The 24,311-nt window shown below is 37.3% G+C and overlaps 3 protein-coding genes across 8 annotated transcripts; all 3 read right to left on the reverse strand.

Moving 5' to 3' along the window:
- Nucleotides 1-402: 402 nt before the first annotated feature.
- Nucleotides 403-9,368, reverse strand: LOC106648377 (monocyte to macrophage differentiation factor 2). 4 transcript variants are annotated; one of them, XM_014365233.2, is made up of 5 exons: nt 8,791-9,368; nt 4,638-4,845; nt 2,753-2,998; nt 2,413-2,674; nt 403-2,338 (listed from the first exon to the last, which is right to left on the reverse strand). In XM_014365233.2, exons 2-5 carry the CDS (start codon nt 4,709-4,711, stop codon nt 2,078-2,080), a joined length of 843 nt encoding a protein of 280 aa, XP_014220719.1. In that variant the 5' UTR covers nt 4,712-4,845; nt 8,791-9,368; the 3' UTR covers nt 403-2,077. The 4 variants fall into 4 exon arrangements, with proteins under 4 accessions (XP_014220719.1, XP_014220721.1, XP_014220720.1 ...); XM_014365235.2 differs by lacking the exon at nt 8,791-9,368 and adding an exon at nt 5,492-5,791; XM_014365234.2 differs by lacking the exon at nt 8,791-9,368 and adding an exon at nt 5,486-5,791.
- A 243-nt stretch (nt 9,369-9,611) lies between these two features.
- LOC106648370 (monocarboxylate transporter 10-like) lies at nt 9,612-21,772 on the reverse strand. 3 transcript variants are annotated; one of them, XR_001339272.1, is made up of 11 exons: nt 21,700-21,772; nt 21,382-21,616; nt 14,645-14,813; nt 14,446-14,582; nt 13,427-13,578; nt 13,073-13,346; nt 12,849-12,987; nt 12,365-12,777; nt 12,100-12,270; nt 10,131-11,142; nt 9,749-9,839 (listed from the first exon to the last, which is right to left on the reverse strand). XR_001339272.1 is itself a non-coding variant. In XM_014365224.2 (9 exons), exons 2-9 carry the CDS (start codon nt 14,800-14,802, stop codon nt 9,763-9,765), a joined length of 1,521 nt encoding a protein of 506 aa, XP_014220710.1. In that variant the 5' UTR covers nt 14,803-14,813; nt 18,492-18,727; the 3' UTR covers nt 9,612-9,762. The 3 variants fall into 3 exon arrangements, 1 of the variants encoding a protein (XP_014220710.1); XR_001339271.2 differs by lacking the exons at nt 21,382-21,616; nt 21,700-21,772 and adding an exon at nt 18,492-18,731; XM_014365224.2 differs by lacking the exons at nt 10,131-11,142; nt 21,382-21,616; nt 21,700-21,772 and adding an exon at nt 18,492-18,727 and having other exon boundaries at nt 9,612-9,839.
- LOC106648371 (deoxyhypusine hydroxylase) lies at nt 21,665-24,164 on the reverse strand. The gene is made up of 5 exons (XM_014365225.2): nt 24,082-24,164; nt 23,519-23,983; nt 23,125-23,428; nt 22,736-23,053; nt 21,665-22,512 (listed from the first exon to the last, which is right to left on the reverse strand). Exons 3-5 carry the CDS (start codon nt 23,405-23,407, stop codon nt 22,199-22,201), a joined length of 915 nt encoding a protein of 304 aa, XP_014220711.1. The 5' UTR covers nt 23,408-23,428; nt 23,519-23,983; nt 24,082-24,164; the 3' UTR covers nt 21,665-22,198.
- Nucleotides 24,165-24,311: the final 147 nt, after the last annotated feature.

Consider the following 24,311-nt stretch of genomic DNA (forward strand, 5'->3'; position numbering starts at 1 on the left):
TTTTCAATATACTTATTCGAGTGTGTGCGCGATAATGTTCACAGTTATTTAAAAAAAGTGTGATACTTAGATTTGGCAAAGTAAAAGTGTTCCTCATACTTGTAAATAATTAACCTTTTAATGTAAAGGTAACATTGTATGGCCAAAATTTAATATTCACTACTTTAAATTGTAAGAATAACTGAACTCCTACCTCCAGACATTAATTTTATATATCTATCTACATTTTATTTTTACGTAAAAAACCACTTTGGTGACTAATATCGAACAAATTATAAATAATTGCTTTTTCACAAAATCACTTATTGTTACTATATGTTTAATATGTAATAAAAATACATAAAACAAGCTTTAAAAAGTATTATTTTTACTAAATATTCATGAAAAATTAAAATCACAGGATTATCAAAGGATTCATGTTAGTTTTATTCATAAATATTTCTAATTATACAAAGTACTTCATTTTGATGGTTTGAGGTTTTGGATGAAATTGTGGGCAATTGCTACCAAGACAACATTCTTCTACTATGTTCGTCGAATGCATTTGATTTCGATTGCGAATGAATGTCTAAACTTCTAAGGATTCTCTACAATCTACATTTGTCGCAACCGTTCAATTGTTACCAGTTTGATCATTTATGTTCCTTAAAAAATCAATTCCTCCATGAATTATCACAAACATCGTACAAATAAGTCTAAGCTAATCAAACAATAATCATAATTGTTCATGTAAACTCCAAATCGTACTTAATTTCACTATAATCCTTACAGAGATAATTTGCTAAACTAAAATAAAAGTTATGAGGTAATAATATCCTTGGGAATCGTATCGAATGGTATTTTCATCGATATTGCACTTGTTCTTAATATAAGTTTCAAAAGAGATTTAAGCGTCGCGATACATTTTCTACACCTAAAAAATAGGTATAAATAATTATACCAGTTTGTTTGTGACATTAACATTTATCGACGAGTGCTTTTGCTTATATTAATCGATTTTATTTTAAAAACACCCTTGGTTTTATAAAAAGTACGAACGAAAGTCCTCTACGAGAGAACTTGTTTTTATTTATTGATTTGTTGCAAACTGTCGCCTCATCAAATGCTCGTAATTTGTTTAAATATCGAAGATGAAGCAGCATTGCTGTGCATTATTTACATGTAAAATTGGATAATTTTATGTTAAAATGACTTTGAATTTTTCGCAGCTCAATTTTAGAATCACTAGAGTTTTTCGTCGATAAAATATCGTGAGAGTCTGATTAGGTTTTTGAATTTTGTTTGACCTCTACTTTATAGATTAAATAACAATATTTCTACACTTTATCGACGTTTCGAAGAAAAGTTCATTTTTTGCTGGGTCAGCACTTTACAATACTTTTTTTGCTCCTTGATGCATTTTTTTGTCCATGTACTTCTGTGTAATAGGATTTAGTACAACGTTATACAAGTGAGTCTTAGGTAGCGTGAAATATTGGTCTTTTTTTTTTTTTGACTCGGTCAGACGATAAGTGCCATCGTCTTTTTATAATATAATATCATCGAACTTCATTGGCTTTGAAGAAGTATGTTAATTATATATTTTTTGGCTAATTTACGTGCAATATTGATTTACAAATATCAGATTAGAAGTCGCACGGGGGAAAAAAATGGGGACTACAAAATTGTAACATTATCTGTATGCATTGTTAATATGAACAAATTGCAACACATAACATTTCGACGACATGAAAAATTGCAACGGTTGTACAGCTAGTCAATGAATATACAATTTAGTATAGGTTTATATATAAAAATGAATTTCTTATCTAATCTTCGAGCGAGCAATTATACATGTTCATCGAGGGACTGAAACGCCGTCGCGTTTGAAATATTTTCTGAGATTAAAAATATCGAGACTGTGTCTGGAACTGATGGCACGCGGCGCACTTGTTCTGGAGTTAACTTTGGCATGAGCTATATCATAATAAACGATATAATAACGGAAAGAAAAAAATCACAAATTCACATTAGCGCGTCGTGGCTCGCTGAAAAAAAAAATCACAAGGAATCGTCATAAGGTACAAGAATTGCGTGTCTAAAACTCGACGTGCGAATGGATCTGATGCTGCTGGTTGAACATGCCGAGCAGCCGTTCGCCCGAGGCCAGGATCGGCGAGTCCGCGTCCGGGTACAAATGATGGAGGATCGCGTGGTAGTGGAAGCCCGCTCCGGCGGCCACGAACAGGTGCCAGATCGCGTGGGCGCACGGTATCCGGCCGTCGGCTTTGAAGAACACGATGCCGAGCAGATAAGCCAGGCCACCCCACTTGAGCTCCGGTATGTTGTCGTACTCCTTCTGCACAATGGGTAATCGAGTTAATAATAAGACCGTATACATAGTATATGCAATGAAAAAAAGATAAAACTCACAATGCCTACGATGGCAAAGCTCGGGCCCACGCCCATTATCACATAGAAGGTCGTCTCGAGCCACTTGTACTGCTCGTGGAAGATCTGTTGGTAGATGATGCCGACCGCGGCCATGATCCAGACGAGGATCCTCATGGTGGGCATGAGCACGTCACCCTCGAAGGGCTCGTGATTCAGCCAGGGAAAGTAGGTGGCCGCTATGAAGACGTAGATCATCGCTCGGTCGCAGCGATGCAGCACGTCCTTCAGATTGGTCAGCAATCTGCCGAGAGGAAGAAAAGAAGCTGCCTTTGAGCGATCGCGCGTCTCTCTCTCGCGTGCGTATATAGTTTTATTATACCCTTTGTGAAAGCAGTAGTGGATGCTGTGGAAGACGGTCGACACGGTGAAGAGCAAGAGCAGCGACGTGCCGTAGACGATGGCCGAGACGAGCTTGGGCCAGCTGGAGGCTCGCTCGATGAGCTCGAGGGCCCCGAGGAGGGCCGGCACGATCCAGACCCCGTGGGTGATGACGTTGGCCACGTGCTCGACGAACGTCGGCACGTACGCTTCGTTCGTGCAGGCTTGCTCGTTCATCCATCTTACCCTGCAAGCGCCGTTTCGATATTGCTCTTTCCAATCGATCTTTATGTGTAAAATCTCTCTCTTTCTGCATAGGTGTTCGTATCGATCGATCGAATTATCCACGAGTCGCTGCGCGCGAGCACGGAAACATGCAGAAAGTGCGCGACGATCTAATAATAAGCGCAAAATCGGGCAAGCGAGAGTATAATATTATCGCTCTAAAGCGTCTGCGACTTTGTTTATTTATTTGCTACTTGAGCGCACCGTATCATCCGCTCGCGGAGCAATATGCGAGCTCGATTGACTTTGCAAAAATTTGTCTGACTGGCGTTTTATGTAATTGTGTGATTATATATTGGAGCGCTTCGAATACGCGAAACATCTTAAAAATAAGTATGTATAGCTGATCGAAAATTAAAAAATTTCATTTTCCGTGTTATAAGTCAATTTTCAAATTGCCGATGATTTTCACTTCTAGTCACACTGATATACATTATAACGCGTCATCGTCAACTAATTAGTAATTACAATTGTGAAAGAAAAATTGAAAGCTGTGCTACACAATGTCAAGTCAGTGCGTCGATTGCTCCTTAACGATTATGTATACCATGGAGCCTGAGTCGAGCCGAATATAATGATAAGGAATCGATACACGGCGAGTTTTGTATGACTCTGTGCGTTTTAACGGTGACCGGGAATACATCAGGACGCACATATCGATCACGTGAGCTTGTGCCATGTGCGTGCTGCCGCTGTCTCGTGCAGATAAAACGATGTGCTACCGTGCTGCAACGACTCGGCCATCGCTTCTATCTTGCGGCAAGTATACGACCGATTATCCATCGAGTCCAGTAGTACAAACAATTTTATTTTCCCTCTTATGATAAACGTGTTGTCTGTTTAATCAATCAATGACCCTCAATTTTCTTTGAATCTCTCTACCCATTCACGTCTCGCCTCAGAAGCCTCGAAGTAGCAGTTCATTTATGACTTTTACTGGAATTCAAAAAACGTTCCAGTAATAAGTTAGATCTATTTGGGGCAGAGTCAAATATTGTTATTTATTTCATCGAAAATCAAACTTTTTTTTTAAATTGATTTCTTCAGGCCTCTGAAACGTCTGAGAAACACTTAAAATTTCTTGTCAAATTCAGAGCAATTTCTGAAATGACAGACAATACGCTTATAATGTCAGGCAAAAATAAACTTTGGTTCGTCCGATTTGACGGAGAATCAGCCATTTACAGCACGTGCGCGATAGTGCAAATTTTCATCTACTTATATGCTACATGCGTACACGTAACAATTGCGTTTATAATAGGCTCTTCTCTACATAATATCGTGTTAATAATACGTGTCCATTATATTCATATGCACGCGTGTGTACGTGTTTATAATTCAATGTGTGCAGTGGCAATTACTTAGATGATTAATTTCTTACCCCAATTACAGTATTAATATTTAACCAATTGCGAAATACCATCTTGTTAATTGCTAACACTTTATTCATTCATCCTCTATAGCCTACCAAAAGAAAATATCGCAATACTATATGAAGAACTAATTACTATAAATACGAAGCTTAATCGTATATTATAATTACTCGTATGTATATCAATTGTTGCTTTTTTTCTCAAGATTTTTCTACTGAAAATACTCACTCTTTGAGACGTCGCATTTGCAGGTAGTTTTGCACGGCTACAATGTACGGATTCCGCAACGTTGGCCCACCCATGATGCAGCTTCGAGCCGATCGACAAGTTTAATTAATATTCGGCTACGGTGTACCAGCACAGTTGAACGGAACATTTGTGTATGGGTTTGCCGATTTTTTTTTTTGCCTCGATTACTCGTAAACACAATTATCACCTGCAAAATGAATACGATGCAAGTAAGAATGTGCGTGATAATTGTTTCTATCTGAAATACGTCTTATCACACAAGATCTTCAAGTATAAATAATTTCCGATTTGAAAAATTCTTTTTTCGTCATTGTGTAACATGGATCATTGATGGTGGTAGGTATAGGCTGCTGCTGGTCAATGACATTTGTCGTCAACACATCTGCTTTATTTATTTATTTTTCTTCGTAGCGACTGCGATAATTTCGCTGTATAGATTAGATCGCGAGATTGTCCGACTGGTCGATTTCTTAAAAATGGCAGTGCATAAAATGGCAGATTAAGCTAGTGGCATAAGATAATAGACACAGGTTATGCTTTCAATACTCGGTTCTCAAAAAATCACAGCAGTTTTGAAGAGATTTTCAAATGTCAAGCAGCAACAAGACACAAAATGAGCGCAGTGAAGCAATTGCAGCGACCGAGTTCAACAAAAAATGAAACAAAATGAGGCTCGGAAATTTGCATGCAATACAATTGATTGTTAAAAGATTTAAAAAATAATGAAGAGTTCGAAAAGTCATTCACACTAGAAACGCACACGATCGTATTGGCAGTCATCGAGTAACGTAAATACAAGCGATTGTATTTATTTTTTTGTCACTTACATTTACCTTTGACTTTCTTCTATTCTATGTATGCATCTGCTTTTATGCAAATTTCTCAGCACGAAAATCGGGGACAATATTTTTCATGGATTGAATCACTCGATATCGTATAAAGCGACGATTCGCGTCCGCACAGATGCATCGAACGAGCGCAGCAACATAATTATTGTTGCTCGTGGTCAGCGAGTCCGATCCGTAGGCTACTTATTAATTTATTACATTCGATGTGCGCGACTATCGCCGTCCGAGAGTCGAGTCGCGACTGCACGCTGCGAGATACATGCACGAGGCTCGCGCATACGGCACTTCTCGACTCGAGAGAGTTAGAGAGACTCGAGACTGGTGTCGAGGTACTATGTACACTTGACTACACACAAACACACGGCCGTGTAGCTTGTGTGTATAAGTACGTGCGCATTTCGAAAATAAAATCTGGCATCGAGCAACACTAGCTCCGGCAAACAAACTATTAGCGGCCTATGCACCGATGGGGAAAAAATATTCGTGTTACCAATAAATAATTCGTTCGGGGTGCGGCAAACATTTGATAATTCTTGGTATATGCCACCGCTGCCCTTTCTTATTCAATCAAAAAGACATCGTAACACAGATGCGCTGATTCTCTCCTGCTCGCGGGGTTTTACAACTAAAATGTGACCGATTTCCAAGACATCATGTAGTGCAAGCTTTTTGCCGCAAACTAAAGCGAATTATTGTGCATGGAATTATCATACAAAATAATCTACGCGTCTAATTTTGCTCATTTTTTTCCTTGACGATTACAACAAGGTCCCTCTTTATTTAGATAGAAAAAAGGGCGAAACAAATCTTGGAAAAGTTACTTTTTTTGGTTGATTTACGTAACTACTTGCCTACAGCTAATGGATCTATAAAGTATCGAAAGAGATAGTGGCTCAAATATTGGCAATGCATCCTTGATCTTTTGACTCGAGATTATAGTAATTTTTTTGTTCATCCATCTGAATCAAAGTTCACAAGAATCGGGGCTTCAAGTTCAACGGAAAAGAAAGAAACAACAAACACGACTCAACTTTTTATTCACAACTCGAGTATTTATTCAAAGTCCAAAAGTACCGCGGATACATGAGAACTCGCAAACAATGCGTGTATTGATTTCGATGCACGTTGACGTCTTACAAACGCATTGCGTAATCTGCTTTTTATTTTATGTAAAACCGGAACTCGTTCGTTTGGCGCTCGATCGATGCATGTAATTTTTCCTATGTGTTTGTGCCGCAAAACAAAAGGTGAGAGAGAAATCGACAGATTTCAAAAATTGTAAAAAAATCTCTTTGACGCAAAGTAAGCTTCATTATGCTTGGTCGGGAAGGTAATAATAGCACGCGTCAAAAGAGAAAGAGCGAGAGAGTAGGCTGAAACTAAAGGCTCTTGACATTGACGCTCGCGAGAAGACTTACAAAAGGAACTTTCGGTCAAATCGCGAAAATGCAGTAGTATAGAAAAAAAGTGTCGAGACCTTATACAAATAATAATGCACGATATCGATTATCTGCGCTTTTGTCGAAAAAAAAAACAAAATTAAATTTAACGAATAAGTTGCCCGTATACTGGCGAGGGTCGATCGACACAGCTGATAAAGTGCGACGCGCGCGGATTTCAATTTCATTTCTTTGACAAAAGAAAGTTCGTCCATGTACATATATTTAATATCGATTCGAGACTACGTGCGTATTTGCTTCTACATATTTTCGCGTTAAAAAGTGAACTTGGACAAAGATAAGTGTCTATAAATGTAATGATTAATTACTTATCGTTATTCAACTCCAAGGTGATCAATGATTCTTACGATGTACATGCAAGATGAAAAATGTACAATTGACACCGTAATGTAGGTATGCGACGTGAAAAAATTCAAGTCCGTTTTAAAGTCCGTTTCAAAGCCATCATCATAAATATAGTCCGATAATCCCTTGATCGAAGCGTATACACACACGCTGCAGCGTCTGCAGCGGCCAGTCGACGCATCCCTATCTAATTCAAGTGATCTAATAATAAGTCGAAATCGATAGGCGAAAAATTCAAGCGCACGAGACATACGTGTATAATGAGCTGTCTCGCGCTCAGCTTACAACGTACGAATCGCATGGATGTGCACGAGAAGTGAAATTGAGTTGGATCGTTCGCGATGCTGATAGGATGTATCGTGTGCGTGTTTGCAGTAGCGCAGGCGAAAGGACGTGAGTCGACATTATTACCTCAGGCTATAGGCGAAAAAATAAAGCGAATGGGATGAAAAACTCGTTGATTAACCTCCGACGCATTACTAAATTTATGCTGGAAATGTAGCATTGAGATTTATTCGGGAGTTTCGTACGTCGTTATAGCTCGGCCAATGCGCGCCGATAAGAATATTTCACTTCCATGTTGGCGCGATCGCGGTTTATAACCAGTTCTCGCGGGCAGCGCACGAAATAAACAGGTTTTGAAAATTCATTAGCTCGGCTCCATGTTACGAGCGCACTTGCATATACTCATATTATATGCGATTTTTTACAATATGCTCTGCGCGAGCAATACAAATATTGACGGCTGGCCAAGCCAATGGTTGACCACGAATGACACACATTCGCTCGCACAATTGCGCCCGCGCTCCTGCGACTGCTGCTGCTTATACCGAGATTTATTCATTGACGCACGTGTCGGAGGAACGCTCGGCAGCGATTTCATACGAATAAGAGATCAGCTTCTACGAGTGCTTTATGCAAGAGTTTGCACGCGTGAGATCAGTATAGGTCTCGTGAAACTGTACCGGGTCGCCTAAGATGGAGCCTCTATGTGTGCTCCGAACGATAGTCGTCGTTGATCAATTTATGCATACATTATAACAGACAAGGAGCGAACGCATATGACAGCCAGATCGTGAACTTCAGGAGGGATTGACGTTTTCCACCATACGCGTTTGCGGGCGATGAGCGAGCGACGCGGACGGCCGCCCCGCCTCCTGCACATGATAGTTTCGAGTTCACAAGGGTCAATACGCCTATCTTTCTCTCTACATACGTACATGTATTATTATGTATAGTAAAAAATTGGCCCGCGTGCCTCGTAAGCCGTTTCTCTTCTTCTAACGATCGAGTCGCGCATTTCATATAGCTCGTTCTCTCGTATTTACCCAGTCAGCTGTTGGGGTATTTAATTCTGCCAGACAATGGAAGGATTAGCCAAGTGGCAACAGACGTATAGCAGAACGCAATACTCCATTACGAATGGGTACAATAAATGGATGGGGTTGCATTGAACGAGCTGAGGAAAACTGCACTCACCTAGACTCGAAAGGAGCGATGCATCCAACGTAAGATTCTCCTTGCTCATATGCGCACGTACGGATGATCGTCCTCGTAGCGTGGATGTGCGTATACCTTCATTATCAATCACTCGTACTTGCTTCTTTCACTCACGATCTTGCGAAAGAAAGAAAATCCCCGAGAAAGTGACGCCCAGCTTTGGCACGAACGGGGAGACAGGGAGAGCGGAAAATTGCGGCTCACTTTTGAAAATCCGTCGTACGTGCAACGGAAATGAAGGAGCGAGAAATCGGCTCTACATAATAAAACAGGATGCTTTGGACGCGGCCTTCGTCGCTCCCCCGCGAGTTAATCTACAAGAAGCCGCAGCAGCAGCGGCAGATGCAGTTGCTTCGCTGCGAAGAGTGTCCCAAGGCAGAAAAATGACAGCCGCCGAGACGACTCGCGCGACCGCACCAACGACCGCTGCTGCGCCGACTGCCAAGATCCGACGATCCGATGCCGTTGCGGGCCGTCGGCACGAGCATTCGGACACTCGGCTCAGCAGCACTCAGCAGCAGCGAACGGCAGCTCAGCTCTCTCAGAGGCTCGAGACACTACAGCGCCGATATGACTGATGCACATACCATCTCATCGTTTGTTATTATTATTCACGTGTAGTACACAAGATACGAGACGTATCATCGCATAGATGACCGACGCGCGGAGCGCTCGTGCAGTGTCGTCTGTCTCGGCGCAGCCTCGTTGCCAAAGGTTGCCACGAGGGCGGCGCTCCATTTCGCCACCGCTCGCGTGGGAAGGGCGCGCGATTTGAAAACAGACACTTTTTCTCATCAGTTTCAACGAGATTTTTATTTTAACGAAATTCGCCTTTTCTATCATTATTCGACATTTCATCCATATTTGTTCAAGTTTGCGTGAGTGTGTCATGTTCGTTTTTGTTCGCTAAAGTATCATTAATGTTTTATACGTTAATTGCTAGGGATGTTTTCAGACGTTTTTCGTTTCGTTCGAAGTTGTCAGCGTAGTGGAATTGAAATCGCCAATCTCTTTCTTGAACGAGTGAACTGCAACAAATCACGGATAAAATTAATTAGTAAATGATACTTTATTACATGTAAATGGTGATTATTGACTTCTTAAAAATTAAGCTTAACATAAAGCACAATGCAATCGAATTATTATTATGCAAAATAAGTGTTATTTTAGTGCCAATTAAGCGAGATAACTTTTGCTATTACTTTTTTCGCTACACATCAACTGTATAGTAATTGTTTTGCGTTCTACAAGTGCTGCAATGAATAAAAGCCAGCATCAATAGTGCAGAATTAACCAAAAATTTACTATTGTATTTGTACCTTTAAATTGTATCCATGAGAGAAGTTCTTCCTGCCTATTCATATATATATTTGTCTTTATGGAATACAGAAAATTATTCGATAAAGTACATAGTAAAAATATTACAATTTATATCTTCTTGAATATTTATTTTTTGTACAACGAAATATTCACAAACTTAGATACTATTAAATTAAATGTAAACTTGATATTGGAATTAAAATTCCTTGGTACAAGTATATTAAAAAACTAAACGGTATAAAAATTATGTAATTTTCAGTGTTGCTTTTAGTGCTAAATGATAAAATCATAGACGTGCTACCACCGTAGTCATTATATATTTTTCGACTACCCACTAAAACCAACACTGGCATTTTTGATACATCGTAGATAAGTATTCTATACAATTCAACATATTTATTAGTTCTTTGTACTAAAATTAAGAATTAACGTATTATTACGAGACTCAAATCTAGATCATTGGACATATGATACTCATAATAAATGTTTAACAACGTTTCATTTACTGTAGTTACATCATTAATGAGATGAAGCCCAATAAATTTTTTACAAAAGTTCATACAGATTTAAAAGGATGGTATTTTTTTGAAATACAGCCCATAAGAATAACTGATTTTCTATATTCGATATTATTTTTAAGGCATATATGTATATACTTAGAATTATCATTGAAATTTGTTCAAAGTTATATTATTGTCTTTTATATAAAACGAATTGAACTTCAGAACGACCTATGAATCATCGATTTCTGGTAGTAAAAGCAGCTAGTTAATCTCATCCAAACTATCACATCATAATATTGACAAACGAATATTCACTAACTTCGCCCGACTGAAAAAGTTTTACTCGAAATTTCTTAATTATTCAAGTTTAATTACGTAAAGCTGAGTGAATTTTTGAATCTCCCTGGTATAGACGTCGTTATTTCGGCACGACACTTGATCAAAAGCGGCGAGTATTCGTCATGAGCTGATATCGGCTGATATCTATTATTTCCATTGTTATAAAGATCTGCGAACGAAATATTTTCAAAGCACTTTTAGAGACGTTCAATCTTGCCATCCAAATAGCCACCCAAAGATTTCATGCCAAGCTTCAATAATGCGCACACAACTTGCCTCCGTTGCAATGATAAAGTTTGTAAGCGATAATTTTGCGTTTCGTTGTGTATGGTGTGGCGTTGCTGACATACGTTGCAAGATTTTTTTTTAGCAACTCTTCATATGTTCTCCACAATTCGTTGAATGAAGATGGATGACGTTGTAACAGAGTGATTATGTGAGTCGTGATGGATGATTTTCTTATAAATAAACTGCATAATTCGTGAATCGAACAATAATTAATATAATAATTGTATACATTTTCCAATAAGCTCAATACAATGATGAGTTGTCGTGAAAAGGTCATAATCGAGCCTTGAATATTTTCAGACGAAACTGCCACACTCATTTATCAAATTTAAAACACACTTGGAAAAAAAATACTGTACAACGACTTTTGTGCAAAAATGAAAAATTAAAAAAATATTTTTCTTTCAAGTATTTACTTGAGCTTTATTTACCCTGTATCCTTACTAAAAATTTTAATGAATACCATAACTTGAAAGCTTTAAAAATCATGAGATATTCCATTTGCATACTTTCATTCATGCGCGTTTTAATTTGTTTGTTATAAAAAGCATAAAGCTTTCTCTTAACTGTAAAGCCACTCGATAATTTACATTCATACTCCCACAGCTTTATGCTTAAATTTTTTGTTGTAGAAATGCATACGAAATTTACCATCGTAATGATAATTTATGAAGAAAATATCGGCCTCTCACTTATATGATTTTGTATAAAAAATATTTTTCTCGTATACGTTGACAAGATATGGAGAAAAAAAACCAAAAAAAAATGGGAAAAGACGGAAAAAGCCAATATTCGATAAAAGTTTGTCGTTTTGCAGTTAATTTTTCAAAGCACTAACCATTGACTCTTTTAAGATCGGTTAAAGACTGACGAGCCTCGCCCACCTCTTCGTCGTTGACGTAAGTTGGCTCCTCGGCCGGTTCTGAGCTGACTCGATAGATGAAAGTCATCATGAGAGAGCCCAAGATCGGCGGTACTCCTGCCAGCAGAAATGGTAACTGATATGATCCTGAAAATGGAAAAAAATAAAAAAAAATAAAAATCGACTTGGTATTGCGGTAAAATGCAACTTGACTCGATAAGAATCTGGTTCTCGTGCTCACCGGTAATGTCGTGAATCTTTCCAGCGATCGGCGGTCCGCAAGTCAACGGTATCGAGCTCATTCCCAGTAAAAAGCCAATAGCTTGGGACGCGTCCTTGCTGCCACAAATATCGAAGGCTATCGGTCCTATCATGGAGATGAAGCAGCCGTCGAACAAGCCGATGCCGAGCGATATGGCCAGCAACAGGTGATACGACTTGGCGAATGCCAAGGTGATCGTTAGACAGCCGATGCTGAAGAACGAGAACTGCTGCAGGAAAATTCGATTGACTCGAGGATGATCGGCTATCCAACCGAAGAAGAGCCGGCCGATGCCAGAACTAATACCGATGCACGTGAGCGGCAATTTGTCATCCATACCTTCGAATTCGTCTTTGACAAATTGAGCGATGTAGACGTACGGAATAAAGTACCTGTACATGATGGATTAAGAGTAACGATTAAATTCATTCGCGTTCGACAATTGCTGCTGTGCAAGACTAACCCGAAAAGTGCGATTGGAATGACCGTCGCCCAGACGAGGTACTTTTTACGCTTCCAGATCGACACGTTCACGGCTTCCTTGAGCATCGTGCCGAACTTCTTCTTTTTCAATTTTTCCACTTGCTCTTCCGCTGCGGGCCCTGCGCGTTGGAAATATTAATCAATATCATTGCAGGGTTGTGCATATACTCGCAACGCAGGGACTAAGTTCAAACGATCCCTCACCTGGTATAGGTTTGAACATGAGTGCCGAGAGCATGACGATACTCGTGGGTATGGCCAAGCACTTAAAAGTAGTTTCCAGACTAGTTTCCCTCAGGAGCAAATCGATTATGTAAGGCATGATGATGGTGAATGTTGAACTGCCCAATGTCACGACGCCGTTAACGAAGCCTAAGTGGCGCTTAAAATAATGGCCGAGTATAACTAAGCTCGGGGTGTAAGCCAAACTTGCACCCGTTCCGTACATTATGCCATACGTCAAGCATAATAATTCAACCTGCATCAGAACCACGAGAGGTGTCAAAAAAATACAAAGGGAGTACAGGATTTATTTACTTATTTTTTTTGCTTATTCACCTTGCTAGCAACGAAAGAGGACAGCAACAAGCCACTGACGGCCACAGCGCCACCGATGAACGTCGTCTTCTGAATACCGATTTTGTCGGTCAATATGCCAGCGAAAAATGACAAGAAAAATGTCGTACCGATCGTCAATGATCCGACAAGTGCTGCAAATTTTTTTCATACATTTATTCAAAACAATTATTTCATAAAATTTTGTTGAAATTGGCATGATCTCATATGCTAATAGTAGCTTTGAGCTCGTCAATTCAAGCACTCGCTCGATCATTCATTTCAACGATTAGATGAACAGCAGTGAGATCCCAGTTAAAACAAAAAATCTTTTATTCGTTTCGACTTATCTATAAATATAATAGAATAATTAAAGATTCTCAGAGCCCATTGATCTTTCCAATCATTTACTTCGAAGCAATTTAGATAGTTAAATGTTTTTATAATTTAAAAACGGTACCATTCAAATGATAAGACTTTTATAAATCAGTTTAATTGTTCGAACCTATCTCTTATAATAGTATAAGTTATTTCGATGCATCACGGAAAAGTTATTTTCTACATCTTTAATTGCTATCGACGAACATACACTTTTGTCATATTTTTCCTACTTCAAAGAGTATTTCTGATTTTAATTTATTAAAAGTGCAAGGAATTGATTTTTGCGACGTGCGAATATTCGAATTACGTTGACACGGCTCGCTTTGAAACTCTGAAACTTAATCACACTTTCATCTTGAATGCGTCAAGTCATCAGTTACACACTTTAATTATATTTCACCATACTCAAGTTTCACGAGGGTAAGTTTTTAAAAAGAAAACATTAGAATAAAAAGACACAAATCTATAATCACGCATAAAAATCCTTTTTTCGACAAGAATAAAGTTTTTATTATGATTGAATTAAAAGTAATTAATTGTCGTTTTTAGTCTATTCAAGTTTAGGCTTTTCATACTGTCCCGTTATTTATTGAGATTTAATTTCAGCTTATTTTATGACGATGTATCAAAATGAAACTTACATGCTCTCGAGGCTACTTCGGTTTCCTTGTTTTCCACTAATCTTGTCTCGAGCTCTTTATAAATTTGTGAATATGAATTGATAATACCAAAAAGCACGCCATTTACTAAGAAGCTGGCTACCATGATAGACCAGGCTCTGAAAATGCAATCGATCGATTAGTTTCGGGCGCTGGATAATAGGGTAAATTAGCAAATTACCGGACACCACCGTCAGGTGGGATACTCTCAGTACCGCTTCCAGTACCATTGAGTTTTGCACTTTCATCTTTTCCAACAGATCCATTTTCGTGTGATGCTTTTGAAGCCGGTACAATTACTGGCTTTTTCTTATCACCTTCTTCGCCCTCGTTGAGCATTGTGTATCAATCTAGAATATATCACGCAAATGATTTATTAATTTTCATTTTATACACGAAGATTTTGGTGCTGAGATATATAAGTATATTTAGCGGAAAATGGAACATTATTTTGTCTTAAATGATGATATTTATTGAAAGTCTACACGGATGTTGCCCATCCAAATTTTATCGTTCACTGTACAGAAGTATGGTTCTTCTTAATGATTGTGAAAGTATTTTAAAGGCTCGAGCCAATTTCCGATTATCAAAGCTTGTGATCGCATCACAAGTAATGAATAACTAGCACTTTATCTCGTTCGTTTACACTCGCTCGTTATGAACAATAACATTGTCTAAGGTGATTTGTGGCTTTTAATTCATGCACCGTTACAAATAGATATATTTAATTGATTCAGACAATTTTTTATACCCTCTGTTAATCTACAGTTTTATACAAGCAATAAAATGATCGAGTGTTACGACCATTAACAATAGTAGTGGAATTCATGCTGTTTATTTAATCACGTTGATACATTGTATAAAATAAATGAAGTGACTATTCAGGGGAAATTCGTGCACGAAATTTTTGATTTTCGTATAAGAAATTGACAATTTTTCAGAGAATGTATTTCATGGGTCATGTTCTAGTCGATGGTGCCTACGAAGAAAATCCCCGTTTTATAACAGCATTTTAATTTTTTAATATAACAATCATCCAGCTTTTTTAGATCTAGGGATTACATGTTTTTGGAAAAGTTTAAATTACAAATCGAATGAGTGGTTTTTGAAAAAAAGAGAATTTCTTCGGTACAGGAATTTGTCTGCATTTAAAAAAGAGATAGTCTTCGTAAGCACCGGCGTAGTATAAATATCTTTGTGGTTAATTTGGGATGATATTTCATTAAAGTACTCTATTATCATTATGCTAACATTTTAGAATGATTCTTACCAGGGAAAAGTATATTAGAGCAATAAAAAAAAAGTGCGATGAAAAATGTCTCTAGTTGTAAAATAATGATGATTTATAACAACTAGATAGCCGTTAGTATTCTTACGAAAATTACGCGTTCTCTTATTATTATTATTATTTTTTTTTTTTTTCATGAACCATTTTGTTTATGAAATCAATTTTGTTATTGCAACAACGTTATAAGAGTCATGCACTTGGGATGTTTGATGCAAAATACCTTGATTACATTAAAATGATACAATTTACACAATTAAATAAGCTTGAATAAAATCAAATTGCATCGTAATTTTGAAAACTGTTTTCCTTGAAATGCGGAAGTTTGATGGGGAAGAAAAAAATTTTGACCCACATCGGGCAAAGTTGTTTACGACTTCTTAGGTATTTTTGACATTTTATAAATATTTTCATTGGGTCTGACAGACATTTGTTTCCTTTTATTATTGCACTTATGTTCTTTGGTCTTTATTTGAAAAAAGCGTTGGTATTTTAGTGTAATGCATATTGTTGCAATTTTGGCTGAAGAGTTAAAACTTGAAAATAGTTTACCAAAAAATTTTGAGTACCGAGGAATGATGAAAGAAAAAAAACTTTTATCAATCATTGAATTATGCGGGATTCGTATGTGTATAAACGTTGTCCGTACAATCCATTAGAAACATGTTTCAACAAATACAACGACGAATATTTAAATTTTATTTGCTTTTTATCTATTTCGTTCTAGTTTCACACTACACTCATAATGTATAAGAAAAAATTGTTGCGAAATTATTTCGAATTCATAAAACTTTAGCAAAATTGAATATACATGAGTTTACATTCGCAATCTTTCTAATCATTCATAATAATAATATTAATTGTAGAAAAAAATTAGCAATAAATCTGAGTCAAGCGAGAATCATGCTTAATAATATTGATACTTGACATAGCCTATATTTAGATGCTGCATGTGTAGGTAAATCTTAGAACGTCAAAATCTCAGTTATTGCGTCATACAACTACCATAAGACTTGAATCAAACTTCTTTACTATTTAAATTTCAAATGCATGTTGCATACTATTATTTGATGTTTTTTGATGTTTATGATAAACATTTTTTACGCGCGTAAAGGAAATCCAATACAATCCATGACGATCGTGATAAGAGCATGCCTTTTTTCATAATGTATGACACTATCTACGCCAACATAAAAGAATTTTATCCTTAGGATTTTGGGTGGCGAGAAAAAAAACTACTTACTTATGAGGAAAAAGTAGCAATCAATGAATCGATTGTTTAGGTAAATATTATTAGACGTCGAGACAATTATATTGATAAGATATTATGGATTCAACGTTGATATTGTTGGCTCAGTATGTGTGCTCGTAATGATAATTTTTGGCGAAAAGATGTATACAAAAGTCGAAAGATTTAACATTAAAATCACAATGAAGAAGGCAATCTAATCGTAGGCAGTTTTTGCTCAATAAAAAAATCTGCCGCAAATGGGAGAAACTTATCGTACGTTGAGCGAGCGAACAAAAGATTAAAATAAGATGTGGTACCAAATGATCCCCGTGAATAAAATGAAGGAAACAAGACAAGTATAGAAAATGTTGTGGTCCAGTGACCGCATAACCACGATTAAAACAAAGGGGAAAAAGAGAAGAAGAATGACCGAAGCGAAAGGCAGCCCATAGAAGCCCTATATGGTGAAGCAAAACAGAGCGACAGTAGTACATCTAGAGGTACGTGCAGCACAAGCGACGGCTGCACCCTGCATAGGTGCGTGTCTCGAGTGTAACCAAAGAACCGGCGATTGCATTTCTGCAATGTACCGACGGCCCAAGCAGCCATAATATCTATTAGGAGAAGTCGGAGCAGCTATGATATTATATGGCATTGAGTAATGACGTCGCGCAGCCCTCGCATTGTTTTCTCCAGAGCGGCTGAAAATAAAAATCAAAAAAAGTCGCGAGATAATGCTCGAGTCAACTCGATGTGTTTCTCAACCGAATGACATTTTTCTCGCGACTTGGATTTCGTATGTGGAAACGATCCGAGAGCTCTGCCCACTGTCGAAGCGGTGCAGATAGCTCTTTCGAATGATCCCTCCCTATCGCGATGCTTCGCAAGCCCGACACGAGCCGAAAGATTGATGTATTTAAGCGACAAGTGCTTGCCCGAGCACATTGTATATTTGCTATTATAATTGGCATGCAATAATTCAAACGCCTATGCAAAGTGTGTCTGCGTGGTCGGCAAACACGTGGAGGCGAGCGATCGTCTTACGTCGCGGCCCGCGCATACATTATATTATGTATCCGCATCGATATACTTTTAAGGCTTTTATTATTATTGCTACTACTTTTTACGACTGGTGCGCGATGAAAAGCTTCACGGCTCGCCTATTAAACATCGCGTATTATCGCAGCTTATAAAGCCCAGTGGCAGGTGCAGCACGTTCACGAGCGGCATGGGTGAACCGTGCGATCGACTGAATCGACTGAATAAAAAAAACGCGTTACTCAGACAGAGAATTCGATTTGCCGAGCATAGTAAAAGTCTAATAAGCGTGGCTCGTGGGCCAGAGTACAGCCGCCGAGCATGTGACTGCATATAAATAAACTCCAAGGGGGGCAACAGCCTGAAACCCAAAGATGAGCAGCATGAATGAAGCTCGCGCCGCCTTTGCACTCGCAATCGCACGGAATATTATTCAATGAAACGAGGAAGTAACATTTTGGAGATTTTGCTCACTTTTTCTGCAGGCCACGGACCACCGAACGTCGATCGAGTTACTAAGAAATCCCGATGGTCATGCACTGTTCACTCATTCGTGAATTTTTCCTGATAATAATTACACTTTTTCCTTTTCATTCAACACATTGAAAGAGCAAACAAGATATCAGGTAATATATTGAAAAAAAAAAAAAAAAAAAAAAAATAGAGTTAGCACGTGCAAACGTTCTCACAGAGTTTCGCCGAGGCTATAACACGCACCGACTAACGGCGCGATCACAACTGAACTGTGCAATCAGAGATGGTCTTCGCAGTTCGCGCTCTCTCCTGCTGCCGCCGACTGCCGTCGAGTGTATATCATATGCGTGTGCGGGCATATTCACACATACGTACATGCGTACACGTGTACATGGGCTATATCGCGTCAACCGTGATAGTCCAAAAAAACGAAATTGAAACAAAGTACGTATTATTGAAGAGAAAAATCAAAAATGAAAATCCTGAAAATGTCAACCCTCAAGGTCCATCCCTTGGGGTTCTACAGGGGCTCAAAGATGGAATTTCATTTTTCAAATTTTATCCGGCATTCCTACAAAAAATTTGAAAAATTAAATTCCGACTTTAAGCCCCTGTAGATTCATGAGGGCTGAAATTTTCAGGATTTTCATTTTTGATTTTTCTCTTCAATAATACGTACTTTGTTTCAATTTCATTTTTTTTGGACTATCATAGTTGACGTGATACAGCCCACATATATATATGCCTACACATACGAACATGCTTTATGTATACAATATATACATGGCCGATTCCCTGACAAATCAAATATCCAAACAATGTTTTTCAGCTGACATAATTATCATATTGTTTGTCGCGTTAAAACTAATCTTGAATTTCATTCGAATTTTAGGACTCATTCGGAGACTACTTTTTCAAGATCTCGAATGGTCTATGCTCCAAACTTTATGGATTTTCCTTGAATAATCCAAAATTCATCCCTCGGCCTGAGTGACTTGAGAAAAAAATACGAAATAAATTTTGTGAAAATTGTTTGAAAAACCCCCACACTACGAAAAATTCTTATAAAATTCGAAACTACAACAATACTGGTGATTATGATGTCAGTAAAAAATTTTTTGATTCACTGAAATTTTGACAGAGAATCAGCCATATATATGTACAGTTTTAGCTACTCGACGTTATCGTCGTCGCCATTGCTGCTGTCCGTCTGATATATCGTATATTGTAGAAACGCGCACGTTACATACGTATACCAGTGGTCCCCCTCGCCTTTTCCCCGCGAATTTCATATTTCTGCGCTCATTTTTGCAGAGCTAATAGTGCTCTGTATCATAAAATGTAAAATGTAAATATTATAATAGTTTAGTTCCAGAATAAAGTTTAAAAGATTGTCAGGCAGCAATACAACTAATCCATCTATCAAAATAACTTACTTTCAAATGATACTTTGCAAATAAATGAGCGGCACCCAAAATTTCTGTTGTTTGGACTGTTGTTAAATTGATTCATAATTTTTTCGCATTCAGGTTATGGCGTTTTTACAACTGTCTCTAATTCTAAAATTCTCTCTCTAAGTCACGTGAAGATTTTCTAAATTTTATGTAGTATAATAGTAATAAAAAATAAAAAAAACATCGAGCATCGTTCAAAAGCTGAAATTGACATAATTCGCGATTTTCTATTAAAAAATAACAAATTATAAATTAGCGCATATACTTTAAAGATTTAGTTCGTGATTGAAATGCCCAATTTTATTGATTAATTTATATGTAATTCGGATTGGACAATTGGGTGTATTTTGCTAAGCACAAAGCAATTTACAAATGTTAATACGATTCACATTTTAATTCAATAAAAAAAGCCCAATAAACACCCAAAGTATTTATGCAGAAATTTTCCGAAGTTTTTTTGGCAACACTATTAAATTTACTTTGCATAAATAACTCAACAAAATTATTTAAGTAGAATTGCTGATTTGAAGCATTTGACAAATAAAAAGGGTCAAAAGAATAAATCTTTTATTATTTTCTCAACAAGCAAGAAAGAGGTCTAGAAGCTGTCTATTTCTCATAAATACATTATTTTGTTCATTCCTTAATTTTTGTACTTCAAAATTGAAATTGTTTTTGAACGTTCTTTGCCCTGACTTGGTTGACTTTATGCATTTTTATCCAGCATCAAAGACAAGTAACGTTTGCTTGGAATAATAATTAAGAACGCAATCAAGAACTTGAGTTAATCTAAGATGTAGGCCAGATGTTCGATAGATGTATCATGCACGTCGAGACTCGATATGAAAAAAAATTCAATTCGACAATTGCACCGCGTGCTCATGCTGTTTTATTATTGCCGCAGCCGGACGTATATGAAGCATCTGTACATGCATCTTTTAGTGGTACATTGGGTCAAGGCACATTCAAACGCGTCTTGGACTAATATTTTCTTCCAACGTTTTTCTAATCCAATTTTATAATAAAAGTCTATTTGAAGTTTGTTCCCTGGTATAAATAACTTGACGATGAGAGAAATATTGTTCGAGTGAGAAAATCGCGGCCCGCGTATTACTGCAAGTCGGGCAAAGCCGCTGTAGACTCCTGCTCATACATCAACGGTTTAATACACAGTTTCGCGGGTGAGAGAATCGGTAAACGAATCAAAGTCAGGATTGGTAGGTACGCATAAATGAATCAGCTCGGTGTACATGCAATTAAACATTCAAGAGGAATGCAGCGAAGCAAGAGTCGATAACCCGCTAAGCACGCGGAAGTGCCAATATTCGTATTGAGTATTGTACGCGAGTTAAAACTATAAGTTGATACATAAGCGCGTACTCAAACATCAGCTGCGTGCAAAAAGCTATACATGTATTAATTAATTCTATAATTACCGTGCACTGCGAATAGTTGAACATACAACTCGTTCGGTGAAATTAAATTCCTGCGTGTTTGTATCCATTCATCAATTATTATGCTGCACTATGAACGTCGCCTTCCCGATGGTACGTTGGTACTTTACATCGAGACCTATCACCCCTATATGCAAGCGCTTTTCTTCGATAAAACTCAAATCGAGCGAACCGTTTATCACTACAATTATTGAAAACTGCTGATATGATAACTGCACTGCAAAGTTAAGGGGGCAAAAAGAATAAATGTGTTCTTAAACAAAAAAAAGTGTAAATATATTCGTATTTATTATTATATACACTCATGCAAGCTGTGAGCGAGCGATGCAACAATCGCTATTGACGTTCTCGTTTGATGTACGTGGCAATAAAACATTACACTTGCAGAAACATTTCTGCACGTGAGAACAAAATGAGAGAGAAAAAAGAGTCGACTTATGTGGATGAAAATGTGGTAACAAGTGCACGGATACTGAAAGAACCAAATGATATATGATATTTTGCCTGCGGAAAATGGACTGGGCATTTTTATGATTGCCTGCTATATGCGTATATTCATTACTGCCGCGTCGTTGACCCGAACATTAATGAGTGGTTGCGGTGAAATGTATCCAGTTTAGAGAATAAAATTCCGACAGTTTGTACAGCGATACACAACGTTCTTTAGAGTAAAAATGACCAGCACCTTCATTTTTTCCAATTTTTTGTTTCATGTAAAATTGACTTTATTCTTATTATTAATATAATTATTTTTGTTTTCGAAATTATCCTTGCTTTTACTAGTGTAACAATGAATTTTTCATGACGATATGATTTGCGATAGACCGTTTGCATATTGAAATTCTCCATTATTTTCGTGTTCACATATGTCCAATGCTACAAGGCAACTTTCGCGCACTACTCGCGCTTCGTCTTTCACGTATTTTTTCAAAACTTCCCAGCAGTAAGGTGAAGCTATAGCTCCCAAAGCTTCGGCGCACTCGTGTCGAACCATTTCATTTTCATTTGGATCTGCTAGATTTTCTTCTAAAGCTGGAGCAGTGATTTCTTCTTTTAATTGACCCAAAACAAAAGCTATTTCATGTCTGAATAATGCACTACTTGCTTTTAGACCTAAAATAATTAAAACTTAATAAATAATAATTGTTGATAAAATTTAAGGAAATGTCTATTCAGCAGCCCAGGCGTGCACTGTAAAAGCATCTTTACATAGCGAAAGACAATAATATTATACATTATTTGAGATGGTGAAATTTTAAAAGATTGCATGTGTCCTCACTGCTGCATAGACACTCTCAAAAATGTAATAGAGTTTTGATTAAACAGAAATAAATACCTTTTGACAAAGCAAGGGCACTATCATTACTTTTAATATTTCTTAAATTAAACATCGCTCTATATCTGTTGAACAATGTTTCGTTTTCATCTAGCAATATTCGAGTCAATTCATTAATATCTTTTAACCCAGATGGAGGTGCTGGATCAACAGTTTTGTAATTATCATTAAGATACTGTTCATCATTTCCAGTTTTTGAATAATTTATTTTATTAAGAGCAATCTGACATGTTTCTGCAACTTCTACAACAGGATCTTTGCTGTATTCTTCTAAAACAGGTATTACACTGCTATTGCCAATTGCTCCCAGTGCCTCTCCTATAAAATGTAAAAAAATAACAGTGAATTATTCTCAGAAGCAATTTTTTTACAACTAAATATGTACGTACCTGCTTCATGGCGAACCATTGCCTCTTGCTTTGTGTCTTTAAGAACTTCAATCAATTTTGGAATGGCTTCATCAAGTTGCATTTGTCCCAAAACATAAGCAAGTTCATGTTTCAATAGAGAAGATGGGTCATCAAAACATTTAATGATTTGTTCCACTGATTTTGCCTCTTTTATATTTTTTAAAGTAAACAGAGCACGAAATCTTTCATTTAATGGTTTTGTTTTATCATTTAAAATATTGCCCATAGCAACAATTTGTTCATTACTGATTGTGACGACCATGATGATGTGAACGAAAATGAACTATGAATAATAAAAATAATTATCAAAACAAAAATGATTTACTTTGTTGGTCAATGATTGATAAAAAAGGGAATTTTAAAATACACAAACATTTTAAAAATGAATGTTTACACTTAGCAAGTGCAAGGGTGCCACTAGAAATTTGTAAGATTCCAAGTATGCGATAAAAATTGGAATTCAATTTGACGACTTTTTGAACGTTGTCACATTATATTGTTTAATAAAAAATACTATAAATCATACGTCATATGGCCTTCGACTAAGTACTGGCCTTAACCTGCACCGCACGTGTTTATATATTATTGAGCGACTAGGAATTGACTGACTGCTAGCTAGTTATCGATGCAAACAACAGAGGCACTGGTGGCTTTAAATCCAGCAGTCCAGAGTCCAGACTCCAGACTGTTCTGACCCTGCGCGCAAAAATATTCGATCAGGCAAGTCCAGGCACATCAGCTGTCAGTAAAATGATTATCATTCAAGCGGTCTCATCTGATTTCGGATCTAATACCTACATTTTCTATCTATATATAATACTTGCATTACTGATTGGAACTGAAGAAATAAAGTTAATTATAAATAGATTATACGCTTTGAGATGAGATCCGCAGTTTTGCGAGTAATAATATGTCATTTAACTCGAAAAAAATTACCTCAGATTAAATGAAAGATGTCGAGCAGTAGTTTTCAAACTCAGCCGTTCCTGACGAATTGAATTAAGAATAAGTAGTGGTTAATTATTTTGAATTTTTTTAAAAATTATGATGTATTTAATTGAAAAAATGCATAGACAGTTCCCAGTTGCCTCCCAATTTTTTGACTTCATGATTTAGTCTTGCGCTGTATGTACAGACTACAGAGTAAGCTGAAAGATGAATCAAAC

Source organism: Trichogramma pretiosum, unplaced genomic scaffold, assembly GCF_000599845.2.
Source record: "Trichogramma pretiosum strain Unisexual culture from Peru unplaced genomic scaffold, Tpre_2.0 scaffold48, whole genome shotgun sequence".
Lineage (NCBI taxonomy): Eukaryota > Metazoa > Arthropoda > Insecta > Hymenoptera > Trichogrammatidae > Trichogramma > Trichogramma pretiosum.